Source organism: Trematomus bernacchii, unplaced genomic scaffold, assembly GCF_902827165.1.
Source record: "Trematomus bernacchii unplaced genomic scaffold, fTreBer1.1, whole genome shotgun sequence".
Taxonomy (NCBI): Eukaryota; Metazoa; Chordata; class Actinopteri; order Perciformes; family Nototheniidae; genus Trematomus; species Trematomus bernacchii.
This window is the reverse complement of record NW_022987689.1, coordinates 15,222,612-15,242,448: the sequence shown is the minus strand read 5'-3', so window position 1 is coordinate 15,242,448 and position 19,837 is coordinate 15,222,612. Positions and strand designations below refer to the sequence as shown.

General features: G+C 42.3%; 1 protein-coding gene across 4 annotated transcripts; it reads left to right on the top strand.

The window, feature by feature from the left end:
* The first annotated feature begins 31 nt into the window (after positions 1 to 31).
* gpbp1l1 (GC-rich promoter binding protein 1-like 1) lies at positions 32 to 19,079 on the top strand. 4 transcript variants are annotated; one of them, XM_034137260.1, is made up of 12 exons: positions 32 to 114; positions 1,659 to 2,963; positions 3,614 to 3,728; positions 6,182 to 6,311; positions 10,964 to 11,292; positions 13,375 to 13,450; positions 13,688 to 13,884; positions 14,180 to 14,323; positions 15,245 to 15,400; positions 16,477 to 16,601; positions 17,373 to 17,475; positions 18,462 to 19,079. In XM_034137260.1, exons 3-12 carry the CDS (start codon positions 3,669 to 3,671, stop codon positions 18,630 to 18,632), a joined length of 1,491 nt encoding a protein of 496 aa, XP_033993151.1. In that variant the 5' UTR covers positions 32 to 114; positions 1,659 to 2,963; positions 3,614 to 3,668; the 3' UTR covers positions 18,633 to 19,079. The 4 variants fall into 4 exon arrangements, with proteins under 4 accessions (XP_033993151.1, XP_033993149.1, XP_033993150.1 ...); XM_034137258.1 differs by having other exon boundaries at positions 110 to 253; XM_034137259.1 differs by lacking the exon at positions 32 to 114 and adding an exon at positions 121 to 366.
* The last annotated feature ends 758 nt before the right edge of the window (positions 19,080 to 19,837 follow it).

Genomic DNA, 19,837 nt, shown 5'->3' with positions numbered 1-19,837 from the left:
TATGAGCCTGTTCGACTTTAAAAACACTAAGGGACCTCTTTAGGTTGCATAATCGCAGCCGATCTTGAACGTAGCATCATTGAGGCTGTTCGAATCCCTCAGTGGCAGCGAGTGGTAAGAAAACCCAAACAAACGTCAATAGCGTATCAGTAAAGAAGTGCATAGTTGTAAAAAAGTGCAATCTCGTTAATGTATTCAGACTATTTATATCCTTGAAACATTCTCTATTGGAGACTATGTTGCTTCGGAGAAGGTAAACGTCACGAAATACTGCAAGTTAGCTCGCTAGCACTTAGCAGGCTGATGAATGTGTGCTGCCGCTGCTAAGGTAGCCATTTTGAAACTGTGTTGTTCCAACGAAGCCAGGTCTGTTTACCTCTATTATATGTACGTGACAGCTGCCTAAATAGACCGTTTTAGTTGCAGTTAGCATATTGGATACGTTTGTGCTTTGCTTAGCCCTCTAACTGTCTTAAGTAAAGTCAACTACCTCGCAGTTATCAGTGGCTAACGTCACTTAACAGGCTGACTAACGCCAGCTATGAGCTAACAAGTGCTACGCTAACGTTAACCTTAGTTAACTAAGCAGAGTTAGCTAACAGCAGAGCTGATACAGATCTGATAACGTTGTTAGTTGGCGATTGACTTTGGTTATTACGCTCACACCACGGCTGCATTGCTTCTTAACGTATTTCAATGCACTTTAATACATAACATTGCTCGGCTAGCGTTAGTTAGCTGGGTGAAGCGTGCATGTAACGTTACTGTGTGTTGCATGCTGCAGTGTTTGTGGACATGTGGGGGTTTCACAGTGAATAATGATGTTAAAATGCGTGCATTGTGTTGCCGTCATTTACGTGAGTGTTGTTCACAGTGAAGTAACGTTAGATGTTTGTGTTGCTCTTTGAAGCCCGTCTCCGTGGCAAACTCGTTGATGTTGAGCTGTTACGTAATAGTTCAGTGGGAATACGTTAACGGTGTCTGAGTGTGTGCTGGCATACAGGGATGGATTTTGTGTGAACTGTATTTTATTGCATGGTTGGTCAAGGTGTAGGGGTGAAAAATCGCTGTTGAGGTTTTAGACCTTTCATCCAGCATTGCACTGTCTGCACGGCCTGTTTAGATGCGCAGCAGTCTGGGAGAAGTACCGAGGAAGAAAGTGTTTTGAGTTATTTTTACACTGTTATAAATATTTCATTTACCAAAGCTGACACAATTTATAAAAAAATAAATAAAAAAAAGAGCCAGCTTTCAGCATGAGATCACTGAGTCAGGATTTTTTTTCTTATACCACTCAAAAATGTATTTCAAGTGAGCTTTGAAGGCATCTCTTGAACTGGAAGCTATTTTGGGTTTTAAAAAAGGAGCATCTTACTTACATCCCACATAGCTGTTTTCAGTAAAAGAAGTATAAAACAAGATATTGCTTTAATTTACATTAAATTAATACTTGAGAAATAAAATAAAATTTGTATTAATACAAAAAAAAGTTTGAACAAAACTGGAGATTTAATTTTCGTAAAGGAAGGATTATTTTTGTTGCAGGACTGGTGAATTTGACAAGCTATTTGTACTAAAGAAACTAACACCTTAGTGTTAATAAGTTTATATTTGTTGAACCTGCTTTTCTGAATGAAGTCTGTTTTTCTTTTATTCAGGTCCAGTGTGTTCCTGTGCTGATACCCGTAAACCCTGAGCAAGAACAACAGAAAACGGCATCGCAGAAACTTCACGTGTGGGAGAAAACATCATTGAAGAAGGGAAGGGAAATACCCTCATGACACATTTTGGACGTATTCTATTTTTCAACTCAGAAGAGGACGTTGAATAGACTCTCGTGGATTTCTGTTCAGACCATTTCTATTTGTCAATGAAGGACTTTTGAGCATCGTATGACACGCAGAACCCTTTTCTTTGGAAGATTTGCTGTTTCGCTTTTGAGCTTGCATACCTATGAAATCAGAGCTAAACCCTATATCTGTTTCAATCAGAAAACGGCAGATAATTAAATGGGGATCTTACAAATGTGAAATTAAAACGTATACAGATAAAAACGGCATTATAATGAATCATCCTGCAGCATCTATATTTCACTAACCAACACTGAAAATGACGGCGATGTAACATAGGGTTTTACTTCCTTCATTGTCATGTGACTTTGAACCCTTTTGAGCATTATTTTCTTCAAACTCGGACAGTCTTTTTCAGCCGTTTAATGAGGTGAGCAGTGGTTTTCAGTGACCTCCATCGCCAGTAAAAGACTGTCTCTGAACTCCTTTTTCTTTTCTGCGTGCGTTTCGGTAGATCTTAAAATGATTCGGTAAAAGGCGAGTCGAGGACAAAACATACTGGCACGCAGTGTGGCAGCTGTCTGTCTCCCCTCGTCTGGTGTCAACGTGGAACTGCTACACAAACTGCTGTCCATGTTCCAGGGCAGACAACTTTCACAGACTGCTTCCCATAAGAATTCGTTTCATTTTTGCCATTCAGCATAAAGTCCTATCAGGGTTCCTCTCTTACTCCTGACCATAAGAAACAGTGGCTCAAATGAGTATGTGAAGAATTCAATCTGCCTAGGAAAAAAATACCTGAACTGGAAACGGTAGCACTCGGAAATTCATCGGAGACGTGACCCGCATAGGAGCTGTTAGGGGAATCTGGTTCAAGAAGCAGAATTGCTTCTGCTTAACAATCTGACTTCCTGCTTGGCCAGTTCTCTGGATCGCCATTCCAGATAATTCCTGCAACCTTTTGACCCATCTCCCAGTGTTTCACCCTGGAAGAAGGGATCTGCCTCTGGGGAAAGGGGCTGTGCTTTCCTGTGGGAGGTGGAGAGGGGGTCGTCGGTGTGCCGCTCCCCGTCCGTCAGTGCACACACTCTGTGATCAGCGCCAACGGGCCTGAGGAACCGAGCCAAGCCGGACCGAGAGAGGAGGCAGAGGACTTCAGAGCCAGACTCTGGGGTAATGATGCAGTCTGATTTCACTCTGCAAAACATGCACTGGGTACTCTATAGCGATAAATGAATAGCTGTGACATGGCCATTTGTCAACATTTTGTCACTAGCAGGTGTTCATTTTCTACAAAGTATGCATAATGTTTTAAAGGAGGGCTGCACAATTGATCACAATTTTATCAAAATCCCAGACTGGCAATAGAATTTTTATTTTGGATTTAGGAAAAATGATCTGTGGCAAACATGCTACTTACACATTTTATAAAACAGAATAATCTCCACCGATTTTACAATTTTTGAAGTTTAAATGCATTGGGCAGAAGTAAAAAGCAAATGCTAGGCTATAAACTAAAGTGATCACATAGCTGCTTATCACCACAGCTATTCTAAATGAGCTAAATACATTTATGACATACATACTTGTATTATGGTGCACAAGATATCTACCATCCAAGCTGTCAACCTCCTTCACAGCTGCATCAAGTCGAGCTTTGTTGTTTTCTGCTAAGAATAGAACTCTTTCTGGCACTTGAGAGAGACCCTTTATGCAGTGAATGTCTAAATATCTATCGGTAGACAAAACTCCTTGAAAGAAATGTCATGGAACTGAATTCCTAAAAGATGTCATTCCTACTGTCTATTCTCTTTTTGTATCAGATCCTGGCCATGAGGTTTGATGCCTCGATCCACTGACCGGAAACACTGGACCTAAATGGCGCAGCATGACTTTGTCCCTGCCTGGCTTAACTTCTCCACGCCCCAGCCTGCCAAGGTGTGTGTGTGTTTATACTGTTTGTATTTGCTGGTTGAATACAGAAGCACATGGTAATTGAGATAGACAGAGCTTTACAATATAATTGTCACTGCTCTAAATGTGTACCTGAGTGAGAGTGTGTGCAGTTGGCAACATGTCAGCCAGCACACGGTTCAGCTGAGGGTCACTGAGATATTGTGTGCTTTCATTTTAAAGACTGGCAAAGGAAGGAAATAAACTATTTTAATAACATCAGAGCCAGAAATATTTTTGTTTTCACTCGGCAGGGAAATTATAAGCATTACAAAAGTAAAGGAACTGTGCAGACAAAAGGCAAAATTAAACTTTCATATTTAAAGGGGCCCTATTATGCTAATTTCAGGTTCATATTTGTATTTTGTGCCTCTACTGTGACATGTGTCCATGCTTTAAAGGTCCCATGTCATGGCCATTTCTACTGATCATAATTCCATTGTTGAGGTTTACTAGAATAGATTTATATTGTGCAATTTTCCAAACTCACATTGGTTTCTCATACAGCATCTCTGTATAGTATGTGTATTCACTCTCTGTCCTACACGGCTTGTTGGAGGTCCTGCCCCCCCCCTCCCTATGAGCCCACTGTGCTCTGATTGGTCCGCTCGCCCACTCTGTTCTAATGAGTCCACCACCGTTACAGCGGAACATCAGTGATTACGTGTTACAATGGCGTTTATTAGCAACCAGGAAATGACACCAGCAATGGCAAACAGATGAGAATGCTGCGTGGGGTCTGGGTGCCGTGTTGGCGGGACGTTGTGAGGCTCGCTGCTGCGCGGAGTGGACAGTGTGAGCTGGCTTACTGGTGTGGTTTCCTAGTAGTTTCCTAGCTGCGTGGGGTCGGCGAGACAGCGAGACACAGCGAAACCCAGCCCAAAACCAGCCCGAGCACACACACACACACCCGCAGCCTGGCTGTGAGTCTGTGTGCTCACACACAGACTCACAGCCTCGCCGCGCCCCGCCGTCTCAGGCTGAGAAATCCGTGGAGCTGCAGCTGAGAAAAGATTGAGTGTGTGTGTGAGCAAGTCCGTGGATTGGTCCATATGGACCAATCCACGGACGTAATGTAACGAGAGAAAAATAAAGATCTCCAACGAGGCGTTCTGGGGCAGCATAGACAGGTCTTTTCTGTGTTAGAGTTTTACTCTACTTGTACTTTGAGGGTTTGTGATTTTGCAGACCGTTTACATGCATAAAAAGCTACATAACACAAGGGGACGGGTAATAACCGGAAAAGCATGTCATGGGACCTTTAATGTTCAAAAAGCTCTTTATTTTTCTCAGACTGCCTGTGCTGCAGCACCTCTTTTCACCCTCTGTCTGAAACCAGAGCCCAGTCTGCTCTGATTGGTTAGCTGGCCGACTTTGTTTTGATTGGTGAACCGCTTAGAGATGCCCATCGCCTATGCGCCTATCGCATACATTGTGTTGGAGTGCTAGCAAATAGAAATGTGAGTGTTACATAGTGATGTCACTATGTTACAGAAGTAAACAAAGGAGTCCAATGGAGGCGTTTCAGGCAGATGGGGGGGGGGGGAGTGGAAGAAATTCCCTCTGGAGGGAATACAGGGATTTTAGCCTTTGTAGACCATTTACATACAAAACCTATATAAAACTCTAAAGGAAAGGGTAAACCCCCCCCCCCCCAAAAAAATAGGGTCTTTTTAAATGAAAGTGTTGAATGCTCTGATTGTCATTTTTAAGACCTTAAATGTGTTTCTCCTGTGCAGAGCTCAGCGTAATCTGCGAGTCAGGAAGAAGCCCAGCTTAGTGGCCTGTCTGTGACATCAAGAGTCAAGACAGTGAAACAAGTGCACAGTCACTGTCCTGCTGACACATGACTTCACCTCAATGTCATCTGTCTTCAGGGATTAGTCTGCACTCACCTGTCGGAGCCGCAGTTTATTCTCATGGTTTGATCGCACATCATAACGCTGTAAATCTGCGGGGGGGGTTATTTCCCTGAGGTGACTCTTGCAGGGATAGGCTGAAGAGAAGTCGTATTTGATCTTTGAACCGCAGCTCATGGCGAGGATATGATTCAGATGGAGTCGATTTTATGAAACGCAGAGCTGTCAGCGCAGAGGCTTTCTGATCTCTGCCACAATTCTCAAGATAAAGCATTCCCAGATTCTTCTCAGTTCCTATGATGTCTGCTTTTGGTCGCTTTTTCTCTCTAAGAATAGATCCCTGCATTGGTTTCACTTTGACTTATTGAAGTTGTCTGAGGGAGTAAGACAAACTATGGGGAAGATTTATAAGTTTCTAAACAAAATCAAAGATTTAAAAAAATGATGTTGTGGAAAATGGTCTAGGGGTAGCTGCTTTATCTATTTTGGTTCTTTTTTGTCCTCAGTTTACATTGACACATCATTCATTGTCCAGCATCTCCCTTTGACTGACCCGTCCCCTTGTCTGTCCTCCTCCAGTCCCCTGCTGCCAACCTTGAGAAACAAGGCGAGCCCCACCACCACAGAGACGGCAGAACCTCTGTGAGCCGCCGCCGCCACAACTCCTCCGATGGCTTCTTCAACAACGGCTCCCTGCGCGCTCCAGCAGGTAACCTTCACAACAGTTTACCTCCGCTCTGGTTGTTAACGATGTTACTGTCAGCACATGGCAGAGACGGTGAACATATGAATGAAACTGAGTGTAGTGAATCTTCTTACAGTGAGGTGCTGGTTTAAAGCAATCATAGGCGTTATTGGAAGTCTTGTTATGGGTAAACTATAGACTGGTGCAGTGATGTTTTTTTGTAGGCCAGGAAGTTAGCATTGTCGGGGCTCCTTCGACAAAAAGCAAGGAGATTTTTCCATTGGATTCTGGTATATTACAGAAAGAAAGCTCTGTGGCGCTCACGCTCCTGACACTTAACACGTTTTGTTCAGCAGGATAATCTTCACATATTAACACCACTTTGTGATTTTTGAAGCGTAAATTCTATTACCAGAAATAAAAAGCTAATGTTAGGCTTTAACAAGCTAAATCAAAGTTGCATGTCTGTTCATCACCACAGCTTAGCTAAAAGGGGACTCATGTCGGAGTGATTACTTTTTTATGTAGTCTCATTTAGCCACTTGTTAGGAGCTGCAGTTATTATGACACGTTGAAGCTTCAGTCAATCACCAGTGGGCTATTTACTGACATATTCTATGCCGTGGAACAACAGGTTATAATCTCTTAAACTTGTGTTAACCACACACCTTCGTTCAGGAGTCTAACCAATAATATGAATAAATAAGAAGAGGCTGAAAAAGGTAGTAAAACGCTAAGTCAATTCCAGGTTTTAGGACTCAATCCTGCACCACTCTATTAGTGTGTAGTGGCTTTCATTTCATTTTGTTATTTAAAGTCTGCTGCTGACCATGTCCTGTAATTAATTAACATTCTAAACTTGTGAGCAAGCTAACAGACCGCATACTGAATACTTAATCAATAAACAATGTCTACTAAATGAACAATTAAGTATCATAATACATGAGGCTAAGATGAATTGCATCACTAACGACGAGGTGGATCTGTCGAAACTCTGATAACGTCGCAAGAAATGTCCTACCAGGTGTTATTATTGTAAAATAAAAACATACTGCGAATCAAAGATGTTACATATTACTTAAAACAGAACCACCAGAACCAGGTTCTTCGGTTGCTGATTATAAAGACAGACACTAAAGTGGAGCTTTCAGGACAGACATAATGCTAGGTATGTTACCAAAATGTCATTAGTTAGGCTTAGTTCTAGTAAAATAATTCTGCTGAACTTTAAACTGTGTGGAGTTGAAGATGATGGAGAGCTGCTAACTCCACTTAAAGAGGACATATTGATCTCCCTGTAGGACATGAGGCCAGCTGCTCAGAAGACAGTGGTGTTTTAATGAGTTAGAAATGTACCAGTTCTGATTCCCTTGTCTCAAAGTCAATGTGTTTTTGAATTCGTTTTTGTTTAGTGGCCTGAATTAAAGATTTAGTAACATGTAGTTCATGTAGTTCTCCATGTCCACTTGTTGCTGATGGTTGTGGTAGAGGAGCTGTACATTTGGGTGAGCAGCAGAGGTGGGTTTGGGGGAGGGCTCTGGCTGTTTCGGCAGTCTCTGTTTCTCTTTTTCTCCCTCCCCGAGGCGAGCGTGTGCTCCTGCTGTAAAAGGCAGGTGCACCGCACCCACTGCCACTTACTCTGAGCCTGACTCCCGAGCAGGACGTTCAATCTCCCCGGTAGTCCACCAGCAGATGGAAAACACCCACCTCTCCGCCTCTTCCAAGGGACGAGGGGACCGTGCGGCAGAGTTTCCGTTAGAATTTTTTTTCGCCGGTCAACATGTCCGTTAAAGTTTAAATCTTCCGGACAAAATTAGAAAAGTGCCGGTCAAAGGTCTTCTTTGTTATTTATTGAGCTTTAAAACAAATTGATAACGACTCTATATAATAATATAAAGATAATAAACGGAGTCTCTCTTTTCCTCCCCCTCTCCTGACAGCCCGTCAGTAGGCCTATCCGTGGTCTCATGCAGCAGCTGATCCAGTAATGAGTGACCCGACAGTAAAAACAAACATATTTTTAACTAGTTTAGGTAGTTTGAGAGGTAATTAAAATAGCTAAGGGTGATGATCTAACTTGAAGTGTGTGTTTTGCTCCGCTCACCGCTCCATCACAGCGGGCGGAGCTGCAGGTGATCATGCAGAGCTGCGTATCTCCGTCAGCAGCAGCTGATCTCTGATCTCTCTCTCCTGTCCGATTAGACTTCACTCGCGTTTATGTCCATATCGATCAAATCTAGCTAGTTCTAGCTAATGATATGACTGCCTGCGTGTCAAAGGACACCTAAACAATAAGTGACATTTTGACCGGAGAGATTTAGATTTGCCGGTCTTCAGCATATTTTACCGGTCATAGTCCGGTAATTACCGGCTAATGGAAACTCTGCCGTGCGGGGGGGTCTGCTGGAGGCTCCTGCTGGGTGCACTGTCCTGCGAGATACTGGGACCTGGCTCGAAACACTCGGAACACTGTTGTTGTTGTTGGCGAAACACATCAGCAATGACGGGGGTGAGCAGGAGAGGCGGGGCTATGGCGTATCGGGCGTACACACGGAGCCGTTTGGCCCCCCAGAGCGTTCCGAGATGCAAAAGCAAAAATAAACACAAGCTTATGTTTCCTGTTTGACAGGTTCTCCAGTTGTCCCATGTGGTGTCTGTTTCACCATTGTCCCCCACTCACCTTTTATCTTTGCTTTCACATTTGGCTTCCCCTCAGCTTTTGAAACAGAAGGGCAGATAATGTCTCACCTTGATTCTGGTGTACAGTGCCACTCAGGCGAAAAAAATGATAATGTCTCTTTTGGTGGTTTATTCAATCAATCCAAATACTTTAATAATCTCATGGGGAAATAAGGTTTCGTTGCACCATATTACAATAAAAAATGTTCATATTTATATAAACATATATTGAAACAAAAATGCATGTTTAAATGCAGCATCTGAGGCACAGGAACGAGGCAGGAGCACATGGTGAAGTTCTTGGTGCGATCCTTGAAACAGTCCTGAAGCCATCAATGGAAAGGATGCTGTCAGATATATCCTGGTGCAGCCATGTTTCCGTAAAGCACATTAAACTACACTCCAGTTAATCTGTCTCACTCCTGGCTGACTACGTTAGCTTGTCCATTATTATTAGCCAGTGATCTTACTATATGCTTATATCTCATTTTCTCCATAAATCTGGTCCCAGCTCTCCTCCTTCGTAGGGCTGTGCAATTAATCGTATTTTAATCTCGACGTAATCGAAAAAAAACTATTATTTTGCTGCATTCCCTTTTGCAATGATGCTCTCAATTTGTCTTGCGTTATACATCCTGCCCGTGCGGGCGCTTTCACCCCTCCCTAAAAGCCCTCTCGGCCAGGTTGTGTTGTGACTTGCAGGTCTGTTTAATAAATCCATATAAACACGTTACAAGGGAAGCTTTAGTTGCCGTGTCTCTATTCTCCGGTCCTCCATGCTCCGGTCTCTAGCGTTCAGTCAACTTTTACTAACCTCGTCAAGCCGGAGCCTCTTAGCTCGCTACTTCCGGTTTCAGAATCAGAATCAGAATACCTTTATTAGTCCCACAGAGGGGACATTTGCATCGTTACAGCAGGAAAGAGCCACAGACAGCTTAATGTTACCTATGTTAAGAAAAAAGTACTAAGTTATGATATAATAAAAATATAATATAAAAAATAAAGGTAAAAGAAAAATACTTTCCAAAATACAAATCCTGTTACAGTTCTTAGGATTTAGCAGCCAGGTATATAATACACAGTTATTAATGGCATATGTATATAATGTATATATTGCACATAGTTTGATGGTATTTAACTGCAGCAAGTTACACAATTTACAAGATACAAAATGCAAAAAAACACACCTTGTAACGGTTCTAAGGATTTAGCAGCCAGTTATAAATTACACAGTTATTAACGGCATATATATATATATATATATATATATATATATATATCACATATTGCACATAGTTGATTGGTATTTAGCAGCAAGGGGTGATATAGTCTGTGTTGTGGTGTGTGTAGGGGAGGGGGAGGGGGGGGTCTACTAGGGGCTGTGCTGGTTGTATAGTCTGACCGCTGCAGGAAGGAAGGACCTGCGGTATCTCTCCGTGTGACAGCTGGGGTGCAGCAGCCAGATAAGGGGTTACCAAAATAAGAGTACTGCGTGTAGCAGTATAATTAAACATTACAGGTTGTGAGTGACATTAGTTATCATATTTATATATGTTTAGTAGGTTGTGAAAATATTTGTTTATCTTCTTTATTGGTATTTATTATTTTGATATTATTTATTTATTGGTTTTTCAGTTGAATTATACTTAAAGTTCAGGGTATTCAACTGTTAAAAACATACTGTTCAAATTATTATTTTAATTTGTTTTAAAGTTCAATAAATGGATGTTTTCAAAGTCAATGAATAATCGTATTTAATAATCGTGATATCAATATTGACCAGAAATAATCGTGATTATGATTTTTGCCATAATCGCACAGCCCTACTTCGTCACTTCAGGTTACCCAGCATCCTCTCTGTACAGGCTAAATGAATGGTTGGCTCACTATGAATGAACTTAAGACTCTAACTGCTGGTGTATTTTGTAAGAAGTTTATTGTGATGTTTGTTTGCCCCGTATTGGCATCATTCTTACGTATATTTGTTCTCTCTGAAGGTGACGGGTGGCAGCAGCCCTCTCTGCTTCTGAGGCATGACTCGGTGGACTCGGGGGTGGCCAAAGGGGGGCATGGCGGGCTGGCGGGGGGCTCCTGTTGGAAAGAAACACCCAGCTGGCACGGAGCGCCGCGGGGAGCCCAGGACGGCCACCACCACCAGGGGCGCCACCCCAAACGGGTAGGAGTGGACAGGGACAGGCAGGGGGCGCACCGGCAGCGCAACGGCAACTTTCATCCCCGCAAGGGCCCCTCGTACCAGGACAAGTTCCCCAACGAGGAACGCAAAGACGGCAAGGACGACAAGCTGAAGTTCGTGGAAGAGGACTTTGTGAGTGGATCACTGCGTTCACTGACCTAAACGTAGCTCTTACATGACCAAGCTCTGTTGAAAGATAAAATACTCAGTGGCAAAGCTACTTGACATTTAGTAAAAAGAGGGTTCCATTAATATAGTTGTACTCTCAGGGTGTTTGTTGTTGACACTGAGTAGTAAAAACTTATGTCAGAAACATTTTCACTTTCCATTTTCTCCCCATATTTACTTTGTGAAAACGTACATTTCAACACTATTTTGTATCACAACAGTTTCCTCTTCTCGACCCATGAGGCTTAATCTGGTTAGCAACAACATGCTTAGATGATTGAAAACTAACATTGCTAAGGTTGTCGCTAGGGATGCTCCGATCGCCAATTTTGGGGCCGATCGCCGGAATCAGTATCGGCCGATACCGATCGAGTGGGCGGGGCCTATGGGGATCTTCCATTTAAAGTAATGTTTAAAACTCAGTTAAAGGTGGGGTAGGTAAGTTTGAGAAACCAGCTCGAGATCGCTAGAATTTGAAAATACACAGCCGGAAAAAATCTGCCACTTCCTTACAGAGCCCCTCCTCCAACACACACGAACGCGCACATGACCAATGAGGGCACGAGATAAGTTTGTGCACAGATGGAAGGCTGACAGGCAGGTAGGCCATCCAGTTATTTTAGCCGGGCCGGCTAAAATGATTGGTCGTGCTTTTTACAGTATTACGGCTTCCACAGATGACATTTTTTTATGGATTTTTTGTCAAAGCACTTAAGATATTTATTGCTATCAGGATGTTAAGAGCATTCCATGGAATATAACAAAAAGTGTATCTCGAGCCGGTTTCTCAAACTTACCTACCCTACCTTTAATGGGGCTCATTCACTGGCGCTTCCACAAACAACAACCAACATAATTATTACATTCAAATGAAGTACATTATTCACGTTTACATTAACTTTGGATAATAACACGGGAGAAATGAGCGGAAGCGCTCTCTTTTCCTCTCTCCCCCTCTCTCTCTCCTGACAGCCCGTCAGTATCTCCTGCAGCTCACTGATCCAGTAATGAGTGACCCGACAGTGAAGAATAAATATATTTATAACTAGTTTAGCTTGTTCCAGAGGTAGATAAAATAGCTAAGTGTGTTAGGTCTAACTCTTAGTGTGTGTTTTACTCCGCTCACCGGTCCGTCACAGCGGGTGGAGCTGCAGGATTTCTGCTTCACACACACGTTGCATACCGCTATTTTATTGTCCTTTTCGGACACTGCCAGACCGGTGAAGCCATTTTGGCGAGCTTGTTTTGCCGCGCACAGAGAAAAGTGTCATGTATTTTACGTCATCATTTTACGTCATGCGATCGGCTCTCGCGACCGGCATTTTTAGAGAGCACCGATCGATCGGTAGAGAGTGAGTATTGGCCGATATCGATCGGCGGCCGATCGATCGGAGCATCCCTAATTGTCGCTATACCAAGATTTTAAACTTCGACACACTAGACTTAAGAAAACAAGGCTCTGTAACTCTTTCAATACCACGAGAAAAAGAAAAAAAGGCCTAGTCCCACATCAAATGTAATGTTCTTAACCTGCTCATAGTGTTGGTACAGAAAGTCAATAAACACATACCTCTATAAATGTTTATAGAATTTAAATGACTTACATTTGCAGGACTTTCTCTCACGTCAACTAATCTCCAAAAGGTTACTGCACAAATAAACTCCTAAAGGAATAGCGTTTATTTTCCACTTTCTGTCAAATGCTTTACTTTATTAAAAGAAAACGGGTGCAACCTATCTATACAACAAAACAGTTGTAGGGTTGACTTGTGATGCTTTCACAAAATCGTCAGTAATGTGGATTTACAGAGATAAGTGGGTAAAAGCAAATAATAGATTGAAAAGTCTGTTGCGTTAAGAAAATGATTTTACTTTACTGTGATGCAGCCTTTAAAGAGTGAACAACAAAAGAAAAGGCAACACTTTCGATATCCAATATTCCAAAAGAATAAACAATATCCACATCTAGACTTAGTACAGGCACACTGAGAATCAGTTTTGTGTTTAATAGCGTCCTTATTTAATGCGGGTGTTTTGTCTTTTAAGCCTTCCCTCAACCCTGAAACAACTGGAAAGCCTGGGACTCCGATGCGAGCGGTGGCTCCCCATGCTGGAGTGTGGGGTAAGACTGCGTTGATTTCCTTAAAGGGGCCCTATTATGCTCATTTTCAGATGTGTGTGTGTTTGAGCCTTTGCAGACCATTTACATGCACACAAACCTATATAACACACTACAGTAAAGTGAAAACTCCAAAAAGCATAATAGAGCACTTTTAAATAAAAAAAGAGATGGTTGAAAAGGCTAACCTTAGTGTTCCTCTGCAGCTGGGTAACATTTGATCACTGATTTGTGTTCCAGAAAACCCCCCTAGTGGCAAACAGATGGTGTCCAAAATGCTGGTTATCAAGAAGCTTTCCAAGGAGGACCCCGGCACCGCCTTCTCTGCGGGGTTCGCCTCCGCCGGCATCCTGCCCATCAACGGCAGCAAAACCCCCCTGGCCAGCTCCAGCATTTACAAGAACCTGGTCCCCAAGCCTGCTGTGGCCCCCACCAAAGTACGAATATTTTTAGATGACATAAGATTCTTAATTGACCCCAAATTGGAATATGCTTCTTTTTTTTTACAGCAGCATGTTAACTTAGCATTACAAACGAGGTCAAAATATAGTTAAATTCTGTATATTAATATCAACAGTAGAGAGATACTGTATCTATCTGAACAGTGTCTTTACAATATACATAACATAAGTGATAATACATTTTATATTAGCCTTCTACTAAGAAATATAAAAATGATAGTGTACAAAGTGTGTGCTTATATCTCTTTTTTGACTCGTATGTCTTTTCCAGAGCAACCAGTGGAAATCCGGTGGTAGAGAGATCACTAAGTCCGGCCTCCACATGCCGGGCCGAGACTCAGTGTTCACCAGCCCCATCTCTGCAGCCAAACCCAGCCCCCCCCTCAGCGCACCACAGCACAACCCCACGAAAGAGGTGAGGAGGGAAAAGACAAACAAATATATTTTGGGTCAGAGAGTGCGAGCGGGGATTTTCAAGCCCCATGAGGATGCATTTTTTCTTTTCTTTTCAAACTGTGTTTATATAGTGGTGCTGTATGAGTCCGGAAATTAGTTAGCATTTAGTCACTTCTCTCTCTGGTTGAAGTCAACATCTTCCTGTAGCGTTATTGGTCAGACGCCTGGAAGAAGATCTGTTGTCAACACAAACTAAAGACATTTTCACGTTGGGTTCTACGATTTTAAATATGTCAGTACCCCCACTCGTAAATGTCAGAATTGTGCCCCTACTGTGTTTCATAAAAACTGGTTGCTAGCAAGTGACTAAATAATCGATGTGGTGCGCAGCCATGCCACCGTGATGTTGTTTGTTTACAGCCTAACGTCAGCTTTATTACTTCCGGCAATAGCATTTACACTTTAACAATTACAAAAGTGGTGTTAATATGTGGAAATTATCCTGCCAAACAAAACGTGTAAATGACAAAAACATGTGGAATGTTCCAAAATCCAATAGTAACATCCCCTTGCTTTTTGTTGAGGGAGCCCTTGCGATGGTGTGAAAGTCCTTGTGTCCGTCTGTGTCTGGCTCTCATGGCTGCGTGAGTGCCGGTGTGACTAAATCACAGGTTCAATCTAAACATAGTCATTATGGGGTTTTCTGACAGAGATGTTTACTCACATTTGTGCAATGAGTTTGTCTGTGCAGCAGTCACTGTGCTGCACAGTGCAGGAACATGTCGCTCTCTATGGTTATTGACTGTAAAACACATCCAACATTTCTTCCCAATCTAAAAAAACTGGTGGATTTCGTAGATAATCATTTAGTGTCCCAACCCGGATAAAAAGAAAATAGGATTTTATGAACTCTCTTTTCTTTTGCTCCCGGCCCCTGCAGCACCCTTCCAGCACGACTCCTCCCATAGACATCGCCCCGTCAAGGCTGAAGCTGATGCGCCGCGGTCCGGACCGTAAGAGCGAGTTCCTGCGAGCTCTGAAGGACGAGGGCACCGGAGAGCGGACCACCAGCAGCAGCCCGGGAACCTCAGGAGAGGTAAGCTGCACAACACTCTTATGTCTTTCTTTGTGCTTACTTTGTCTATTTACATATGCAGAGTTCCTCCCCCCAAAAGTTTCATGGTGATAGTTATTATTTGATTTAACTTCATCTATTCACAAGTAGTGTCCTGCAAAATGTATGGATTTTAGCAATACATATTTTTAAAGCCCATTGTCTCAAAATAGGTTTTTTCTCATTCGCTGAGCACGAACGATCCACTTCAGTGGCATTTTATTTCAACAAACGTTCAAGTTCCATCCCCAAGTGCTTTGTTCATTTGTATCAAATGTATTCTTAAAAAATATTTACTTGGCTGTTTGCAGTATTTTTTTTTAATGATACAAAGAGATATCAGAATACCTTTTATTAGTCCCACAGAGGGGAAATGTGAATTGTTACAGCAGAAAAGAGCCAAAGACAGCTTAATGTTACCTAAGAAGCATGCATAAACAAATATTAAAGATTAAAAAAAATATAACAAAAAAAGGTTACATCTCCACATTCCCTCCTTATATAAACTTCTCACTCTAATATGTCAAAGTAAAACAAGAATTTTGAACCTGGCTCTTACCCAATGTCTGTACATCAGCACATTTTAATGAGATCATTTGTTTTTTTTAAAGTGCAACCTTTTGTATATAATAAATGATGCCCTTACTGTACATAATCAACTGTGTAGTTTCATAGTAACATCTAGTACTGTGGGATTTGAGCCTATTTACCTGAAGTGCCTCTCCTTTAGCCATGACACAGCACAGTAGCTACGGAAATGACAAATGAGCAGGTTTTCATAGTGCTGTTGCATTATATCCTGTAAAGCTGAAACCCCATTATTCTTCACAAATATAATTCCATTTTTGTATGTAATGTCCCAAAAGAGAGACATTCTTTCTGTCTGCACAAAGACCGTTGTTGCGTGATATTTAGTTGTCTTTTTTCTGGAAAAGTGCTAAATATTGCCGAAATGATAATCCACAAGAATTACAAAGTCCTGTTGCATATTAGTTTGCTCCACTCCAATGGGTTTTTATTTATTTAATAGTGTTGTGGTGCTGTGTGAATGTTCTCAGGGTGAGAGCAGCACCCCAGAGCCCAAAGTCTACCGCGAGGAGGTGTGCCACGAGAACGGTCTGTCCTACTCGCTCAGCGACTCGGACACCGAACACCTGTCCAGCTCCCTGGAGGCCGAGCACAGGTACGACCGCCTGACACTCACTCACATAAAGATGGGCTATTATGGTGAAATAAAACATGGAATAGCAGTGAAAAATATTCTTGTAAACTATAAACAAAACAAAAACGATATTCTTTAAGAAAAACTCAACCTGAAAAAAATGTAATACATTACATGTCACTTGTTAGACGCTTTTATCCAAAGCGACTTACATATTCAATACTGTGGACAATCCCCACAGGAGCAATTTGGGGTAAAGTGTCTTTCCCAGGGACACAACGACATGCTGACTGCAGTGGGACTCGAACTTGCTATCCTCTGATTCGAAGATCAGCGCACTAACCCACTGCGCCACACGCCTATAACAGATATCCTTAATTGTATTCCAGGAGAGGGCGCTATGCCGCAAGTGTTTCGCCTGTTTCACATGCAGTCTCATCTCTAGAATTAATAACAAGAACATGATTTAGTGATTGTAGCCGATCTGATGTCACTTTACCATTCGGCTGTATATAATGTATCTTCACCAACTCGTGAAGGAAAACTCAAGTTGATTCCAAAATCTAAATATTTAAACATAATGGCCACCGTTCTCCAACCGTCTGTTCAACATGTATATGTAGCTACATATTTCTAAGATTATACACCTAACAAACTAACACTTCATATATACAAATAAAACTTTCTGAGAAACTCGAAATTAAATGATTTGAAAAGTCAAAATTAATAAAAAAAACGTCATCACTTTACCAAGCAACCATCAATTGAGCAAAAGCTGTTTTGTATTTGTAGGTTGCTAAAGGCCATGGGCTGGCAGGAGTACCCAGAAAATGATGACAACTTCCAGCCTCTGACGGAGGACGAGCTGCGAGAGTTCCAGACTAAAACTGAGCAGGTGAGCACCCCAAGGTTCTTTAAGATATACTGCACTACTTAAACCCAGAGGCCCAATTCCAGTCACACTCTCCCTCCATGACGGACCGCTTGGCTTTTGAGACACTCGCTGTAAACATACAAAACTTTACAATCATATGCAGTTAACCATTTTCTAGACTAGACACACTTATATGTGATGTAAACATTTTGTATAATTCATCGTAACCTCTGAATTTGTTTACATCTGTGTAAAAATGTCAATTCGTGCAATTTAATAGTAAATATTTGCACTGACATTCGTACACAGTGTGTCGCATAGGGCACTGACTCTCGAGGACAGAAATACCCGCTCTTCCCTCATTCTTCCTGTGATCTTCAGCATAGAGCATGCGCACTTGACTTTTACTTAAGCCCCGCCTCCAATCCGCTCCAACACGGCAGCATCACAGCCTGTCTCGGCTCTAGATTTGGCTTTCAGCTAATTTTCCAACTTTTAGGACCTAGTTATTTAAATAAGGGCTATTCAAGTGTTCATACTGGGTAGTTCATTTACCTTCAAATAAAAGAATACTCTTAATACTCCAATGTAAGACAATGGGAAGAACTCTTTTTGGGACAAATGACGTCACGTGACTGCCACAGAAGTTGTAGTACGACCGATTGGCCCACGGACATTTTCTTCAATGCCCTGACACTTCCTTGGGGCTTGGGTAGGGTAGCTGGTTAAGTCAGGACTGATGCAGACTCCCTGTTGGAAGGTTTTAAAGAGGCCCTATTATTCTTTTAGTGGTTTTCCCTCTCCTGTAGTGTGTTATCTAGGTTTTTGAAAGAGGTGCTGCAGCACAGGCAGTATGTGAAAAATACAGAGCTTTTTGAACATTAAAGCATGGAGACACGTCACAGCGGCACTTAATATGACCGACCGCAAGCTGAGTAAGAGTGGGTACGGGAGGGTGTAAGGTTTTGGATTGGAATTGAGTCTGACTGTGTGTGTCCTCCGAGCAGCTGAAGAGGAACGGCCTGCAGAGGAACGGGGCTCTCCCCAGGGCGCGGGGGGTCACCCTCCACTTCACCCCCTGGAGGAGTGTGGCGGAGGAGAACGTCGAGGAGGGCTCCGAGTCCGAAACCAGTAGCAGCAGCCAGACCTCTGACGACGACGACTGCATCAAATCCTAACGTGGCTTTACGGAACAAAAACAACCAACAACAACACAACATCCCAGCAAGCAATCCCCCCTCTTCCTCTCATCTTTGTTTTTAGAGCACCATTTTGACTTTCTTCCGTTTTTTTGATTTTCTTTTTGTTGTCATTCTTGCACAAGGGAAAAACCAATCATATCCCAGTGAAGGGGGAGATTCCTGCTCCGCCAGACGTTGTTTTCCCTGCGTTTCCTCCTTCACTGCAGTCCCCCCCCCCCACTCTGTCCCCCACCTTTACCCCTTCTTCCTTTTTTCTTCCTCGCTTTGTGGAACTGACGTGTTCATCAAGAAAAGAAGGGCAATGAATACACACTTGATTCTGCTTTAAACAGACTAACTCATTTCATTGATGATGCTGATGACACATTATTAATGATATTAATAAAAATTGGTTCCTGACAAGCTGATATGTTTCAATATGAATCTGCCTACTGTGCTGTTTGAGTCACTTTGTGTAGATCTGTTACACACTGCCTGCAGGCACATTATTCACTTCAGTCAGTCTGAGAGGCAGATCATGGATTTTCAACAACAACCAATAAGGCGGTAGTTTCTCGCTAAAGTATTTTTTATTTGTGTTGACTGATGCCTATTCTTTTAGTTGCTACAAAAAGGACGGTAGCTTTATTAGGCATCATTTGGCTCCTCAGTTCGGAGTTGAAATGGGTGATCAAACATAATTCTGTACAAGCAAGACATTGGGTTTGTAAAAAAATCACAAAAACAATGAAAAACTAATCAAGATTATTTCTAGCCATTGCTTGGATTCATTTCATATTCAAACAGGATTTCAGTAAGGAATAGGTTCATTTCACAAAAGCAGAGTTCAAACACATTATGGAATATGACTTAATTATTTTCACCACCGGGGGTAAAAACATTTGCTATTGCCCCTATATAACTTAAATGTAGGGTAGGTAATTTTGGAGAAACTAGCTCGAGTGCGCTAGAATTTGAAAATACACAGCTGGAGAAAATCTGCCACTTCCTTATAGAGCCCCTCCTCCAACACACACGAACGCGCACATGACCAATGAGGGCATGAGATAAGTTTGTGCACAGATGGAAGGCTGACAGGCAGGCCATCCAGTTATTTTAGCCGGGCCGGCTAAAATGATTGGTCGTGCTTTTTACAGTACTACAGCTTCCACAGATGACATTTTTTTATGGATTTTTTGTCA

Bases quoted from the DNA above. Each gene is read 5' to 3' on its own strand.
- gpbp1l1 (XM_034137260.1), top strand. From the start codon at position 3,669: ATGGCGCAGCATGACTTTGTCCCTGCCTGGCTTAACTTCTCCACGCCC. The intron at 3,729-6,181 runs GTGTGTGTGTGT...GTCCTCCTCCAG, and splicing joins CCACGCCCCAGCCTGCCAAG to TCCCCTGCTGCCAACCTTGA. The intron at 14,324-15,244 runs GTGAGGAGGGAA...CGGCCCCTGCAG, and splicing joins AGCACAACCCCACGAAAGAG to CACCCTTCCAGCACGACTCC.